The sequence below is a fragment of the Equus quagga genome, chromosome 2 (genome assembly GCF_021613505.1).
Source record: "Equus quagga isolate Etosha38 chromosome 2, UCLA_HA_Equagga_1.0, whole genome shotgun sequence".
Lineage (NCBI taxonomy): Eukaryota > Metazoa > Chordata > Mammalia > Perissodactyla > Equidae > Equus > Equus quagga.
The window spans coordinates 52,572,082-52,589,887 of NC_060268.1; the positions used below are offsets into that span (position 1 = coordinate 52,572,082).

The window sequence follows — 17,806 nt, forward strand, 5'->3', positions numbered from 1 at the left end:
CTGTGCTGAATGGTAGAAAACCCTGATCTTTTTTAGTTTCCCACACAGAGCTCATTATGAAAGAGTTGGAGATAGTGTTCCTATCATGTGGTTTCTTAACTTTGCACTCCCTGCAGTCTCTCAGCTGTATCCGTGTACCCCAAACAGGCAAGGGCGGGTAACTGGGGCTCCCCCACACATAATGGAACTGGGCTAATTCTCAGCAGGAATGTTGGCACGGATCAACTCTGACTCCCATCCTTGTTTTGAATAGGCTTCAAGATTGATATCAGGAGTAGCCCTGGAAGAGGCACAATGTCCAGAATCATGTTCACGGCAATGCCGCAGGGTAGGAGGTGCAACTCGGCGCTTTGCTTGGAAAACGATTCGTGACACAGGACAAAAAGGAAGACAGAAGGCTTTCCACACCTTTTTTATTCAAGGCTGTTGCTCCCTGAACAGAGTTTCTAAAGTTGGGTAAAATTTTTCTTTTTATTAATCAGTTAATTACCCACATTAGGATGGGTTCTCTCTCAGAGATATTTCTTTTTCTTGACTAGCTAATTACACATATTAGGGTGGATTCTTTCTCAGAGATGTGCCAACTTTGTTTAAAATAGACAGATCTCTAGTAGAGATCTCAATAAACTGGCTGAAGACGCCTGCTTTTTGCAATATACTTTCATTTCTTGTCTTTTTTTTTTTTGAGGAAGACTAGCCCTGAGCTACCTACTGCCAGTCCTCCTCTTTCTGCTGAGGAAGACTGGCCCTGAGCTAACATCTGTGCCCATCTTCCTCTGCTTTATATGTGGGACGCCTACCACAGCATGGCTTGCCAAGCGGTGCCAAGTCTGCACCTGGGATCCAAACTGGCGATCCCTGGGCTACCGAGAAGCGGAACGTGCGAACTTAACGGCTGCATCACCAGGCTGGCCCCTATATTTTCATTTCTTAAACTCCAAACAGACTGACTCTATGATTCTTCTCTCCTCTCGTTTCTTAATTTTCATTGTTGTGCTTACTGATCCCAACTATGATGGGAATAGAAATGCCAAAAATATGTATAATTGAATATTTTTTGTCTTTCTGAAATAACAGCCCAAATCAATCTGTTCAGATTTCTACCAGAAAGTAACAGGACCAAGGCATTTAAGCAGTTCCTCTAACTTAAGTGATAACAGCAATTTCAAAACTTCACTTGTGAGGTTCAGATTACGAAAACCAGTAGAACTGCTAATGCGGTGTTTCCGGCTCTTCGTCACCATTCCACCACCGCACACCCACCGCTGCAGCCACACGAAACCACTTGCCCTTCCTGGTACAGGCCCCAGCGTCTTTGGATAAGCTGTTTCATCTGCCTGAAATGGCTTTCCTCCCCCTGCTTACTCGATAAACTCATTTTGCCAGAACTGCCTCCACCACCTCCTCTGAGAAGCCAGCTTTCCAGACCCACCCTCCCCACAGGGTTTGGCGGTCCTGCTCCTCTGATCCCACATAACTTTCTCACTGTTCTGCTTTATTAGCTGTCTTCTCCACCAGATTGAATTTGCGAACAGACGAACTCTACCTTTATATACGTGTGTGTGTACACAGAAGATTTTCAATAACATCTGTTGAGTCAATGGGCCAGAACAGGACAGCTCTAGTGGTCTCTGGAATTCAGAGAACGGGAGGTCTTTGGGGAGACAGGTGAGAGAATGGAACACAGGATGCCTACGTCCAAGGCTTAGCTTTGCCACAACTAGCAGAATGATCTTGGGCTTCCCTCTTAGCTTTGGCTTAAATATACTCATCTTTAACGAAGAGGATGGCTTCATGATTCTAACACTGGCTGCACGTTGGAGTTCCTGGGGCACTTAAAATCTTTTTCTACATCTGGGCTCTACCTCCAGAGATTCTGATTATTTTAGTCTGGAAGGGGGGCACACAGGCATGGATATTTCTAAAAAGTTCCCAAGAATATTCTAATGTGCTGCTAGGGTTAGGAACCATGAGATTAAAGAATCTTTAAGGGCATTTCTCTCTTACTTGTCTCTAACCTTTCATCGCTGGTTCTATTTTCCAATTGTTTAACATTATTGTTTATTGAGCATATTCTGTGCTGGTTGTTCCCACAAACATTAATCTTCATTACAATTCTGTGAGGCAAGAATTATTGCCCCATTTTATAGCTGAAAAATAGAAACAACTCAGATTGGTCAAGAGACCATTTGCTGACAGGCACCCACTGCGTGGCAGAGCCAGGACTGGACTGAGAATGCTCATATCAAGCCTAGTGCTTTTCTTGCTCCGCTCTAGCTTCTCTCTGTGGTTCCTGTTTCTCTTCTCCAGATGTTCTGGGGATTAGGTCCCCTCTGCTATGAGTAGAATTCTGACAGCTGAACGCACAATCCCCAACTAACAGATATTCTAGATTGACTGCCTTGTAGACTTAGCTATCCCTTTGGTTACTTAAGACTCTCCCTTTCTAGTTTAGATTAATAAAAAAGTCAAGATTTTGAGTTTTTGGTCTGCTGTGATAGGAAGAAGCCTGGAGTATTCAAGCCAAAGGTACTACCATCCCACTAACTAGGTGCACGGAAGGGGTGGGCATCTCAGGGCCTATTCACACTCAGCCTCAGCTCTGAGCAGAGAAACCTACTGCAGAGGAACTCAAGGACTCTCTCTGGCAGGCAGAGACTACAGCACGCTTTCTTTTATTCTCTGGCACTCAAGTTCTGATTTAAGTAGAAAGAAGAAAAGGAAGAAAGCTAATAATTTAAAACCTGTACTTCCAAAGGTTTTGACACATCCAACTGGTATTTTTGATCCAAATGCTAGATGGTTCACTAACAGACTCATACAACCTTAGAAAGAGGCCCATTAGCTGTTTTAAAAAATAGCTAAAACTGTAGCAGGCCACTTCCCCCACCTACACAGAGGGGTGAGGCTGCACAGAGGAGACAGCTGACCCGATTCATGACTCAAGCAGCAGAGAGGGTGCCTGTATCAAGCAACACGACATTCATCTCACTTAGGAAATGAAAGGAGAACCCCGGCTGCGTAAATGAGAATCAGTGATAATACAGCTGTTAGCTACAAACATTTGTTTGGCACGAATCAATGTGGACTCTCCCGTAGTTTGCTTTGATGGTCTCTCTACTATCTTGTTGACTAATGATGAAATCATGGTTTGTTAATCTAACTGAATAAAGAAAACACCATACCAAGCAAAATGCGAACTGTTTTCCTGTACTTTACTGAGGTTGTTTATTGACTCTGTGTTTATAAGAACCCTTTCATATCCACTTATTCAATATTTACATGCATTGCTTATGTATTTAGCTGCATAAGGAGAAATTAATCCTATCTTTAATCTGAGTAACTTTGTTTGCTTTTTAAAGACCTTTTGCTAAAGTAAAATGGAAAGCAGCCATCTCAAATAAGCTTCTTGTTGTTGACTGTTCCAGGCGTTTTGTCATGCACCAATAGGTTCCCTCTCCCCAAGGTAATCACAACAGGAGCCACGTTCAAATACACATTTAAGTGACTTGTTCCCTCTGGAAGAATCTATACAATTTCCCAAGTAGTCCACAAAGTTAAAAAAGGAAAGATGGATAAAGAAGTAAAAACAATTGCTGAAAACAAGCTGAAAAGGGGTTTGGAGATTACGTGATCATTTGATTTGCCTGTGAAAATTCTCCACCTGCCGCCATTAATATGGAGAATTACAAGTTGGCTTTCATAATCTAGACAAATGCTTCTCCCTCAGTTCTCTATTGTCTGCCAATGACATCATTCCAGAGAAGAAACTGGGAGATACTCTGCAGGCCACAGGATTGGTTCCATTCCAAGTGAATGTAAGCCTCTCTAGAGAGAAGGAAATAGCAAATGTAGACTTTGTCAGAAAAATTAAGCTGACGCTTGCTCTGGGCACACTGCAATACGCTACCTCACTGCCACGAGTGTTCCTAAGAGCAAACCCTTCACAGGGCCACTATCTACCTCATTCTCTTTCCCAAGTTCTCCTTTCTTTCTCTCTCAGTTCCCCACTGGAATATCTGTATCATCGAAGATTACATATTTAGTTTTTAATGTTCTTCCTGTGAAAATAAATAATTTCCCATGTTATAGTTTATAAAGCTACAGTAATTAACATAGTGTGGTATTGGTGAAGGGACAGACACGCAGATCAGTGGGACAAAACACAGTCCAGAAATAGACCCACACAAATATGGCCAAGTGATGCTTGAGAAGGGCATGAAGGCAATTCAGTAGAAAAAGAACAATCTTTTCAAGAAATTGTGCTGGAACTATTGCCATCTATATTGAAAACAAAAAACTTAGATCCTTACCTTGCAACATACACAAAAATTAAGTCAAAATAGATCATAGGCCTAAACATTAAACACAAAACTGTAAAATTTCTAGAAGGAAACATAGGAGAAAATCTTTGCTATGTTAAGTTAGACACAGATTTCTTAGGCATGGCACCAAAAGCCTCATCCAGAAAACTAAAAAAATGATAAATTGGACAGCATCAAAATTAAGAACTTCAGCTTTTCAAAAGACACTGTTAAGAGAATGAAAAGATAAGCCACAGACTAGGAGAAAATATTTCCAAAGCACCAAGGACTTGTATTCAGAATATGCAAAAAAAAATTTCAACAATTAGAAAACAAACAACCCCCCCCAAAATGAGCAAAGATTAAAAGACACTTCACCAAAGAAGATACACAGTAGAAAATATGCAAATGAAAAGATGCTCAACAGTAGAGAAGTGGAAACTAACACTATACTGAGATAACACTATACACCTATTAGAAGAGCTAAAATTAACAAGAGTGACCATACCAAATGCTGGTGAAGATGTGAAGGAGGTGGAAGTCTTAAACATTGCTGGGAGGAATATAAGATGGTACAACCACTTTGGAAAACAGTTTGGCACTTTCTAACCTACCATATGATCCAGCCATTCTATTCCTAGGAACTTACACAAGAGAAAAGGAAATACATATCCATACAAAAATTTTCATGGGAAATGTTCATGGGAACTTTTATTTGTAGTAGTCCCTGACTGGAAACAACCTAAACATCCATCACAGGTGAATGGATAAACAAATTGTGATATAGCCATAAAACGGACTACTACTCAGCAACAAAAGGATGAATTACTGATGTATACAACAACATGGATGAATTTCAAAATAATTGTACTGAGTAAAAATAGCCAGACAGAAGAGTATATACTGTATGTTTCTATTTACACAAAATTCTAGAAAGTGTAAACAATCTACAGTAGCTAAAAGCAGATCAGTGCCTGGGAATGTGGGGGTGGGGCTGGGGGTGGAGGGAAAGAGGGAGAGATTACAAAGGGACAGGAGGAAACTTAGAAGGGTGATGGATGTATTTACTATCTGAGCTGTGGTGATGGTTTCACAGGTGGATAATATGTCAAGAGCTATCAACTTGCACACTTTCAATATGTGAAATTTATTGTATATCAATTATACCTCAATAAAGCTGTTAACAAAGATACATTAACCAAAAACATAGTTACTTTATTAGAGCAATTATGCCATACATCTCTTTGTTGTCCTTTGTAGACTGTTGGTAGGGAAATTATATTGAATCTACCTGACTAAAATATCATTTAATGGTTTTAATTAAAGTCAAATGCATTAGCAATAAATTAATTAAATTTTAAAATAATTAGAGCCTGAAAGAGAAAGAGAATAAGTGAAGAGAAAAAAAGAAACTTAAAGTTAAGGAAAAGGTGGTGAAAATAAAGAATAGATCAGAGGCCAAGAAAAGATGATACGACGTTTGGATCTAAAAGGAGGCAACATTTGAGATTATAAATCTAAATAAGAATAAAACATCATATTCATTATAGAAGTTGACCAGTTCTCATTTCTCTGCACAGAAGGTAGAAGAAAATCACTGAGATAAGGACTCACTGGGTGGATAAGGGAAGGGAGGTCATTTCCAGCGGAGAGATGGCATGTGCAAAGTCACAGAACTGTGAAAGGCACATAGTATCTGGGGGTGTGCACGCAGCTTAGTAAGACTAGAGAGCAGGGGACGGTCCTGGGGCCAGGTCATGAGTCAGCTGGTCTGTTACCTTAAGGAGCTGGGACATCCAGGCAGAGATGTCCACTCCGCAGTTAGAAATGGAAGTCTGGAGCTCCAAAGAGAGGTTAATAATTATAAGTGAGCTATTTCAGGGAAATATTCTAAATGAAATATTGTGTTGACTCATTCAATTACTTTCATATCGATAAATAAAAAATTAAATAGATCAATTAGGTTACTACAGGTGAAAAAGATTTTATACTGATGGTCTTACAGGGGACGAAGGGAGTTGGAGTGGGGATGGTGGTTAATTTCCGTGTTCAGAAACCGACAGTTATGACTGAAATGAACCTCGGATCTTCCTTTAGGAATAGTGCTTCAATGCAGATAAGAGCTAAATCAACAAAAACTGCTTATGAATAAAATCTGACCATCGGAATTCTGTGAATTCATCAGTTAGATTCTCTGGTCTCCCTAGAATAACCTATGCAGATGGGGTATAATCGCCCTGGGGGCATAATGGTGCAGTGCGATGGCATTGGAGCTGTGCTAGACCTATGAAACCCTCTGGTGAACAGTCCTGGAACACAGAAGAAATAGAGAGGAGAGAGAGGAATACATTCATGAAGAACTCAGGTAATTTCACCACGAATTAGTTCTACATTCTGTAAGCTGGGTGGACCCAGGGTTCCTTCATTTGGAAAATAAGGAGTGACTTAAGGGCAAATTTACCAGTGCCTGGCACACAGTGAGGAATTAAAATGCTTACTGGACGAAAGAGGAATCTCAGTTCCAAGATGATCAAAGTCATCAACTCAGAGCTGTAGTTTTTTTCTTAAATGGGCCTGGGAACATGTTCTGGAATACAACCCAACTAGTTAAATTCTGGGTAAACTAGTGGTTCTTGAATGTTAATAAACATAAGAATCATTACAAAAGCTTATCAAAATGAGAATTCCTGGACCCCATTTCCAAATGTTCTACTTTAGAAGATCCTGGGTGGTGCCCAGGAATCTGCATCTAAATAGCCCCTCTCTCCACCCACCAGCTCCATGCCCCCATCACTGCCAGTGAGGGAGTCTTTGAAGAACTACTGAAAAACAATGGCAACTAGATTACATTTTGCTGCAAAGAAATTCCTCCTACACCAGAATTCAGTTCTAGCAAACTGAGGTTAAAGGAGTGGCCCTGCTCTAGGCCATAGCCGAGTCCTAAGTGAGCTCCTTAATAGGTACCAAATGTTCTCTTCCAGCACTACTTTCTAAATCAAGGACACTATTTCACTTAAAAAGAAAAAGGATTCAGAATCAGTTTATCCAAGCAAGCACCCAGGCGATCTTCCAAAAAAAAGTGAAATAGAACAGCAAAAAACAGAAAAAATAAACATTTATTAGAAGACAAAAATATCTGTAAAATATTTATAAAAGCCATAAAACAAACAAAAGAAAAGTAAAACTGCCAGAGGAGAGCAGGAATTAGTTTTCCACAGACACATTATTTGCAAATGGAAGTTTCAGGTTCAACTAATATTTACTGAGTTCTTACAATGTGCCAAACAATAGGACCAGGCCTTTCAAATACATGATCTTAATTAATCTACAAATAAACCTATAAGCAGGTATTCACAGGGCCTCTTAACAGATGAAGAAATGAGAGATCAGAAAGACGAAATAAATTGCCAAAGGTCACACAGGAGGAGAGCTGCGATTGGTTGAATTTTGCTCCCTTCTACTATACCACACTTTCCCAAGCATAAATTATTCCATGAATTTCAAGTAAAAAGAAACAGAAAACAATGATAGCTAATATCTACTGACACTTCACTAAGAACCAGGCCCTGTGCTAACACTTTAGATATACTAGCTTATTCCATCCTCACAGTCCATCCTTTAGGTACAATCATCCCTTATCCACAGACAGGAAATCTGAGGGCTGGAGAGGTTAAATAATAACACGTACCATGAACGAATCCACACCACCATTATAGAGGTTTAAATTATGCCTAGTTTTCTGAGATGGGTCTGAAGTATCTCACTCAATTTTGATTGCTTTTAGTATGATTTGGAGACTGTGTTTGGAATTTCTTATTGAAAAAGTGAAGATTTCCTCTAGTTTTTTCAGAGAGGCAACGTATGTGTTGTGACACAGCGTTCTTTCAAGCTTTCATTTTAGCAAAGTGATGAGGATACTTTATTTTCCTTTAAGAGACTCTAAATAAAGGATTGAAAGAAATTAACTCAAGCTGAACTGCATTAAAGCTCTAAATTTCCTAAACTAATGTAAAATTCTAGGAGGAGGTGTTCGTTGATCATGAGATTGATCGGACTGATTATTAACTGTTCAACTCGGTTACTGCCTTTGCTTACGAGCAGCCACTGGATAGTTTTGTAGATGCAAATTACTCGGCCTGAATGTAGGTGAGAGTAATACAACCTGAGGATTAGGAATATGATTTATGTGAAATAGGTATAGGGGAAAACCTAACATTTGACCTAACTTTTACACACTTTTGCATCCCTTAAATATTAAGTACTTTCATTAGAACACTGGAATTATGTGTTTGGCACTCGTTGAACATCTCACTCTACCAAGAGCTCAGGGCACAAGGAAATCAGACACTCACTAACTCCTCAACTTGTACCATCTGTCATGATTTAGGTCCTTAGGGCTGGTTTTTGGTGGTGGTGCTGTTTTCCATCTCTATAACACTTTTCACTTCCAGAAGAGACTCTAAAGGACAGACACACACTGAACTAGTTTAAAATCTACAGCTCCGGATGCCTGTTAAAAGTAGAGCTGCCTGAAATGACAAAAAATGAAAAGGCACTGGCTATTGAGAGGCAACAGTGAAACCTAATCTCCCATTTTACAGTCCAGCAAAATAAGTATTAAGTTTTTTGAAAGTGCTGGGCCTTAAGATCAGGCACGGGAAATGATTCTGAGAATTAAATGATACCAGTATTTGTTGACTATATGCCAATATCAAGCAACACGTTTCTCACAAGGGTCCCCACATCTGGGGTTCCTTTCCTCCAAGTCCTTTTTGTACTCTGGTTCCCATACCACTACAATTTCATTTTCTCCAAAGAGAAAAGAAAGATAGGCCTCCATTCTTCCCAGTTGTAAATATTAACAACTGTGGAATTAAAATGTAGAATTATCTTTTTCTTAAATATTATCTTTGAATGAAGTAGTTTTTGATTTAAATTTAAATATCCTGAACCAACGATATTTCTGCTTAGTGCACAGATACATGTGAAAACTATGTTGAACAAGAGAATTTTAGTTCCAGCCTTGATCTTAGAAGCATCTTCAACATCAGGAAATTTTTAAGTATAATGGTGCAGAATTATTCTTCTCTTCCTCCATACTCCCATACACACCACACTGTGAACACTCTCAACACGTGTTCACAGATTATCACCTGGGTTAGATGGAATCACACAAGTTCTCTATGGTCTAGCATAGTACTTGACATTTAATAAGTGCTTGACAAATATTTGTGGAATTGAGTTAAGACATCTTGGGTTTAAAACTTTAAGTTCTATTTCAGAGGGTGTCAGAGGGAAGCTCTATATTGTACCAAATGAGATGTAAAGAGGCTAAAGATGAATTTTAAAGTAATTTTAGAAGAAAAGGGAAACAACTGACTTAGAACAGTGTCTATAGCCCTTTAGAATTAGACACTTTCAACCGTGCTTTGAACAAAACATGCTCTACGTAGAAATTAACCTTCCTAAGTATCCCCTTTGATATGTCCTTCTGGATTTTTAATGTCTCCCTCCTCCAATGGGATGGTGTACAGTTCCTCAGCCAGGGAGGCAGCGTAAGACTGTGGTTTGGAGTATAGGCTCTGGGTATGACTCTCAGACCTACAACTTACTAGCATGTGACCACGGGCAGGTAATCTAACCTCTCCCAGTCACCCTTTGCTCACCTGGGTATCTCCTAGAATTGTTGTGAAGACATAGTGAGATGATATATGCAAAGCATTTAGCAGGTACCTGGCACACAGTAAGTGCTCTATCAATGTTGGCTATTAATATCTACAATTTAAAATCTTAAATACTTTTAAAAAATCATCCATTTTAACAGCTTTATTGAGATATAGTTCATACACCATAAAATCCTCCTTCGAAGTGTACATTTCAATGGTTTTTAGCATATTCAGAGAGTTGTGTAACCATCACAATGATTACTACTATCTAATTCCAGAACATTTCATCATCCCCCAAAAACCCTCCATATCCATTAGCAGTCATTCCCCATTCTCCCCTTCTTCCAGCCTCTGGCAACCACTAATCTATTTTCTATCTATAGATTTGCCTATTCTGGACATTTCCTATAAATAGGATCATATAATATGTGGCCTTTTTTGACTGATTTCTTTCATCTAGCATAATGTCTTTAAGGTTCGACCATGTTGTAGCATGTATCAATACTTCATTCCTTTTCATGGTTGAATATTGCCTTGTATGGATATGGAGATACCACATTCTGTTTAACAACTCCTCATTTGATGGACATTTCGGTTATTTGCACTTTTTGGCAATTAGGAATCACATTTCTGACAAGTTTCTGTGTGGTCTTAGATTTTTGTGAAATAATTTTTCTGTCTCTATGGAGATGATTGTGTGGTTTTGTCCTTTATTCTATCAATATAGATTATTACATTGATTGATTCTTGGATATTAAACCAACCTTGCATTCCTGGGATAAATCCCAATTGATCATAGTGTATAATCCTTTTTATATGTCACTGGATTCTGTTTGCTAGTATTTTGTTGAGGATTTTTGTGTCTACATTCATAAAGGATACTGGTGTACAGTTTTCATGTAATGTCTTTTCTAGAAGGTCTTCTAAACTTTGGCCTCAATTTTTTAACTGAGAATTCTTTTCAATGGCTTGATTTGCAGAATGTTACTTTCTAGTTCATCTGCCTCCTAACGTTTCTCCCCGATCCCCACTCTACTCCACTAAGACTTTCTGTACTCTCCAGCCTCCAGCTGTTGACCAATACGGCTTCTTCTTCCCAATTCACTCTATTTAACCATATCCTACAAGAGTTATATCAGATTTCCCTTTCTCTTGATGACCTGACAGACCATTCAACTCCCAGAGATCTTTCCCTTCTTGGGATGCTGATGTCGCATCACAAACTAACATTTGGTTACTGCTTACACTTTACAAAACTCATACTGCATTTAATTCTCACAACCTTGAGAAATATGTGTGCTTACTATTATTAAAACAATTTTGTACAGAATTAAGTGACTAGTCCATAATTGTATAGCTACAAAATAAAAGATATTAAACTCTAATCCTTTGGTGGCATTTTAAAGAAGGAAAGTGTTCCGTTAATATATCACCTTTTAGGTCTGAGATTAAGTTTTCATTTCTCAAATTCAATCTTTCCTTCTTCGTGTAGCTAAAAAATACTTATAATGCATGTTGACTACACATCAGATACTTCTTGCAGTAGTGAGGAGAATGCCTAGGGGACAGACTCCAAAGAGAATGCCACTCCTCCCCACAAAATCTGCTTATGTGACCAGAAACTGTCATCTTCTGAAGCCAAAGCTAAAAAAATCAACACTAAACTGATAAGCCAATCAATTCACCCAAAGAGATTAAAAATAAGCTATTTATGGGACTAAAGTACTTTTTAAATATTCTATACCAAACAAACCAAGGACTTTCCCGAAGCCAAATGTCTTTAGGGTTGTATTCTTAAGACTTTAGTTATATCAAGCGAAGTAATAAATTTGTAACCTCATTGACTACAATACATACAATTGGAGGCAATGATAAACTATGAGGATAAGTGATCTGCCTGAAACCTAAAGGAAGAAATCAAAGAACATCAAAATTAATCAAAAGATGCCACAGAGGCTTCTGCTTCTGGTCATAATGGAGTAACTGGCACTATACTTGCCTTCCCACTATAAACAACTAGAAAAGTACATGAAACTGCTTTCTTCAAGCTGAACGTGGGGCAGTAAGAGATTGTGATTCTAGAGATAAGAGAAAGAAATAAAGGAAGATCTTTCTGCCAAGACTTCCTAGACTTCAGCATGAGATGGGGAGACCAACGTAGAACATGGTTTCGCTGAATTGATGGAATAGATTAGAGTTCATAGAGGCTGAAGCGACTAAAATGTGAGGGGCTTAGTATCGGGCCAGGGGAGGAGGTCCAGAAACCTGCACGGGGTCCTCTTGAGTCTTTGGCTGAATGCTAAGCTGGGAATATGTAGGCTGAGACTCCACGAGAATGGATAAAGAACAAAGACCAGGTAATCCGTATGCTGAATAATTCCCAGAGCTCACACAGGGCTGTGGGATATTGGAGTTCTGACCAGCCAGAGTGGAAAGAGTGTTCAACATGAACACTGACAGCATTCAATAGAAACTCCAGAACGATCTGAATTTAGTAATCTTAGTACACTTTAGTATCTTAGTAAAAGATAAACTAGTCCTAACAAAGCTTAAAACTCAGTGCCAAAAGAGTCAAGTTGTACTGCAGTCGACTTAACTGCCTGTCAGGAAAAAAAAGCCCAGCACTCTTAAAGAAAGACAACAAAATCCACGTGTTCAGTAACGTAATGGCCACAATATTCAGCATGCTTTCAAAAATGAACAGAAATAAAAAAAGCAAAAAGATAGACGTATTTGAAGAAAGCAATGGTCAAGGTTTTCCAAATTTGATGAAAACTATAAACTCATAAATCCAACTATAAATTCATAGATCCAAGAATTTTCACTAAACCTCAATTAGTAAGAAAACTACACAGAAGCACATCATAATTAAATTGTTAAAAAGCAGTAAAAAGAAACTATCTTAAAAGCAGCCGAAGAAAAATCATTATGCACAGCAAAACAAAGATAAGAGTGACTACTAACGTCTCATCAGAAACAGTGCAAGTCAGAAGAAAGCAGAATGACATCTTTAATGTGTTGAAGGTAAAATAAAACAAAAGAAAAACTCTGAAATCAGAATTCTATATTCAGAAAAAAGTTATAAAAAATGAAAACAAAATAAAGACATTTTCAGACAAACAAAAAGCTGAAAGAATTTGTCACTAACAGACCTGAACTACATAAAATTTTAAATAAAGATCTTTACACAGAAGGAAATGATATCAGAAAGAAACTTGGGCCCAGACCAGAAAAAGAAGAGGGCCGGAAATGGCAAGTATGTAAGTAAATGTAAAATAATTTTGTTCTCTCATTTTGAAAATTTTTCAAAAAGTTGAGTTTTTAAAAGAGTAGCAATGTACTATGGGTATATAACACATGTAAAAGTAAATTATAGGACAACAACAGCATAAAGGACAGGATGAAAAAAGGAAGAATTCTGTTGTACAGTTATGACATTTGTATGAAGTAACATAATAGCATTTAATGGCAGACTGTGATTAAGATGTATATTGTAATTACTAAAGCATCCACTTAAAAAAGAGGTATAACTAATAATCCAAAATAAAAGATAAAACGGAGTACTCAATTCATGCAAAAGAAGGAAGAAAAGAGGAAAAAAGGAACAAAAACCCAAATGGGACAAGAAGAAAACAAAAATTAAGATGGGAGATTTAAACACAACTATATCAATAATTCATTAAATATTGAACGACAACCAACACAGGGGAGTACATAATGTATTATTCCATTTACATGAAGTTCTAGAATAGGCAAAATTAATAAAAAGTCAATGCCTGCCTGGGGCCAAGTGTGTTAGCCACAAAGAGGCATGAGTAATCTTTCTACAGTGTGGAAATAGTCTATCTTGATTTGGGTGATGGCTATATGAGTGTGTACATTTGGTACTTAAATGGGTGCATTTTATTGTACGTAAATTATACTTCAATAGTCTTTTAAAAAGTTTAAAAAAATTTTTAAATGGCCAAAGAGAGATTTGAACCCAAGCAACCTAGAAACAAGTGTTTATGTTCTTGCTGACTCACTATACCACTTCTTGTCTGGCCTGGAAGAGCAGGTCATCCATTGAATATAACTTTCCCATACATGATATTGTGACTTTAAAGAAATGAGGTGCTCAGGTTTTAGACTGAAATATCCTTGGAAGAAAAAGTTAAATGCCTAAAAACTAATTTATCAAGAAATGCCTAAGACCTGTATGATGACTTCAGTGATGAACATTACAGGACAAATAAACAAAGAGATTTATACCATGTTACTAGATGAGGAGTCAGTCTTTTGGAGAAAGCCCCTACCCTCAATTTAATACGGACAATCAAAATTCCAGTGAGCGTTTTTGGGAGGAAGGTAAGGCACTTAGAAAACCGATTTGAAACTTTACCTGAAAGAACGGTCAAGAAGTGTCAAAAGGTTTTGAAAAACCAAATAAGAGGGTATCCTGCCTACCATATTGCAACACATCTTTTAAACCTAGTAATTAAAGCAATCTGGTACTAGGGAAAGACCAGACAAATAAAATTGTGATAAAATAAAATAAAACAGAAACATGTACATATGAAAATTTATCCTATAATCTTAATGTTGTGTTCAAGTGAGTTGCAAAGAGATAGACTGTTTAATAAATGGTGTTGAAGTAATTTATAAAAAAGTAAACTTAGGTCTCACCTTTCATTACACGTGAAAATAAACTCCAACCAGATTAAAGATTTAGACAAAAACAAAATTATAAAGGTACTGATAGAAAATGTTAAGGATCATTTGCATAATCTTGAAGGGGTTTCTCTAAAGATGACAGGAAACCCAAAGCCATTAAGACAAAGACTGAAAGATATGACCACATACAAATTTAAACTTGTGCATGGCAAATAACTCTACTTAAAAAAACTTTAAAACCAAAGAACAAACTTGGAATATCTGCAAATTCTACAAGGACCAGAAGATTAACACACTTAATACATAAAGAGATCTTATAAATGAAACCATCCCTCTAACATATTCTTAGTAATAAGCAAGTTAAAACATACATCTCTTTATCTTGCAATTCCACTTCTAAAATGTATCCAACAGAATATCTTATACATATATAATATATTTGTATATATACAAAATTCGTCTTGGATCCCCAAGGACTTTTATTGCAGTAGTCTGTATAATAAGGAAAAAAGGAAAAACAAATGTGACGTGTACCTTAGTAAGTCTAATTAAACTACAATACCTTGATGCAAGAGCATTCTACTCAGCTAGCGGAAAGAACGAAGCTCTACAGGTACTGACATACTAGGTGTTATATCTCATTTTATATATCATGATCTCAATTTTATTAAAAAAAATCATACAGTAGAAGCCTCTTAACCAACTCAACCAGGACCACTGGTTGGTTAACTGAAAAAGAGGCTAAAGCAGGGAAAGATAATTTAAGTATTTCATTTTAATAAAAAATATATATACATTCATTTTCCAGTCTTTGGCAATAGAACCAAGGACTTTATTCTTTAATTATGGGTCCACTTGTCCTTTCTGATTAAAGCATACTCCTAAAATATTGTTTAAGATTTCTAGTTTCAGTTTCTTTAAAGTGGAGTGAAGACTTAAAAACATTTGCAAAACAATCCAGTACACATTCTATCTAGATTTATATTTTTCCCCAATCTTTTACAATGGTCTTGCCCACTCCTAGTTGACCACAGTTTTCCTTAGCATCTAGCCCTTAGCAAATCTTTAGACTTAGTTTAAATAGAAACAATAATTCCCTTCCAAACTCACATTTTGGCTCACAGATTTCATTAAAATCACAAAATTACTATAACAAATACAATTAGAATAAAAGGTTTTGAAACAAACATGATTAGCTCCTGACAAACATCAAAACTCAATAATCTCTAACTATAAATTAACACTCAGGTTTATTACTGAATCTATTAAGAAAATTTTTAACATAAGACAGTTTAACCAAGTATCATGAACTGTATCAGCTGATATAACCCAGTCCCTAGACCTGCGCTGTCCAATACGGTATTCACCAGCCACACATGGCTACAGAGCACTTGGAAGTGGCTAGTCTGAACTGAGACAGGTTATAAACGTAAAATATACACCAGATTTCAAAGACCTCACATTGAAAAGAGAATGCAAAATACAGTGATAATGATTTTTATCTTGATCATAAGTTGAAATGATAATATTTTGGAAATACCAGATTAAATAAAACATATTATTAAAATTAACTTCACTTGTTTTTTAAAAATTTTTTTAATGTGGCTAATAGCAAATTTTCAACTACAAATATTTCTCTCATAATATGTCTAGTAGGTAGCACTGTTCTCGAGCTGCAAACATCCCTTGCTCAATAGTGACGACATCTTCAAGTTCTACTTGAAACAATAAATCAGATCCTCTGTTTTATCATCTGTTACCTGAATCCAAGACAGTGAGGAGTAACATTTTATAAGAAACCTCTCTAAGCAGACTTGTGACTCTATATCAGGGTCAGTAAACAACAGCCCAGGGGTCAAATTTAGCCTGTTGCCTATTTTAGTATGGCCTGCAAGCTAAGAACAGCTTTGTATTTTTAAATGGTTGGAAAAAAATCAAAAGAAGATTAATATTTTGTGATGTGTAAAAATTATATGAAATTCAAATTTCACTACCCATAAAGTTCTGTAGGCCTGTAGCCATGCTCAGCTTATACATTACCTACAGCTACTTCATGCTATAAGGGCACAGTTGAGCAGCTGACACAGGGGCTGTACTGCCTGTCAAGTCTAAAGTATTTACTATCTGGCCTTTTACAGAAAAAGTTTGCTGACCCCTCCTCTGTATTATCCCCTATGGCTCACGGGCGTAATTATCTGCCCATTGCAATGACAGGATCCAGTGAAACAAAGAGAAGGGAAAGCTGTGTTTCTATTTGAACCTCATTTTAACCAGAGATTAGTTTAGATTTCCAGCTTCTTAACTTGCTTCTGCCATTATTGTTCTTGACTCAAGAAAGTATTCAGAACCCCAGCTTCTGGGACAGTCTCTTCTGGGAGAGTTTATTTGTTTGTTTGTGTTTGCCTCTAATATGCGTTCCTTTCATTTCAAAATATATAGAGTTTTGTTTGTTTTTCTGGGACAGATTTTACACAGACGGCACTACAAAAGCGCTCGGAGATCTGTGGCATCCAATGGTCAATGCATGCCTTCACTTTGACTTTCACCAGTGTTCTAGCCGTGACATCAATGCTGCCCCCAGGGAGCTTGGATACTCACTGCTCTTTTGGGATCCAGCCTCCAGCTGATATTTTCAGTTTTCTTTTAAACCTTCTACTCATTTGCAGGGCTGCCCCCCACCCATGGTTTCTCAGGTACCTACCTCAGTGGACCCTGTGAACGCAATCTTGTCTATGCCGATGTGAGAAGCTATTGCTGCCCCCGCTGTTGGCCCGTATCCTGGCAAAATATTGATGACTCCCGGTGGAAAGCCAGCCTAACAAAACAGAATTGGAGGAAACACGGCTTGTGAAAGCTGATGAAGCACGTTAAATCAGATATGCTCCGGTAGGCCCCAACTGTAAGGGCAGCGGGAGCCGCTCCTGCGGTCGGCTTCTCTTACCTCCTTGATGAGGGCTCCCATGTAGAGCGCGCTGAGTGGTGTCTGCTCCGCTGGTTTAACAACTACTGTGTTGCCACAGCACAGAGCTGGGGCGATTTTCCAGGCAAACATCAGCAGGGGGAAGTTCCACTGAAAGGGAAAAACTCAAGGTTGACAGACGGAAAAATATTCCTCCACAACTTTGTTTTCAAGCTGTGACTTCTCAGGCCAGTCCTCAACATACATCTCGTCCCACCACAAAG

General features: G+C 37.9%; 1 protein-coding gene across 3 annotated transcripts in view; it reads right to left on the reverse strand.

Annotated features, from left to right (window-relative positions):
• ALDH1A2 (aldehyde dehydrogenase 1 family member A2) overlaps window positions 1–17,806 on the reverse strand; it is a 91,376-nt gene that overhangs the window by 18,391 nt on the left and 55,179 nt on the right. For all 3 annotated transcript variants that reach the window (XM_046649985.1, XM_046649992.1, XM_046650002.1), the window contains 2 exons: window positions 17,565–17,693; window positions 17,325–17,438 (listed from right to left, as the gene is read on the reverse strand). In XM_046649985.1, the coding sequence (XP_046505941.1) occupies window positions 17,325–17,438; window positions 17,565–17,693 (243 nt within the window). The remainder of the gene's footprint in view (window positions 1–17,324; window positions 17,439–17,564; window positions 17,694–17,806) is intronic.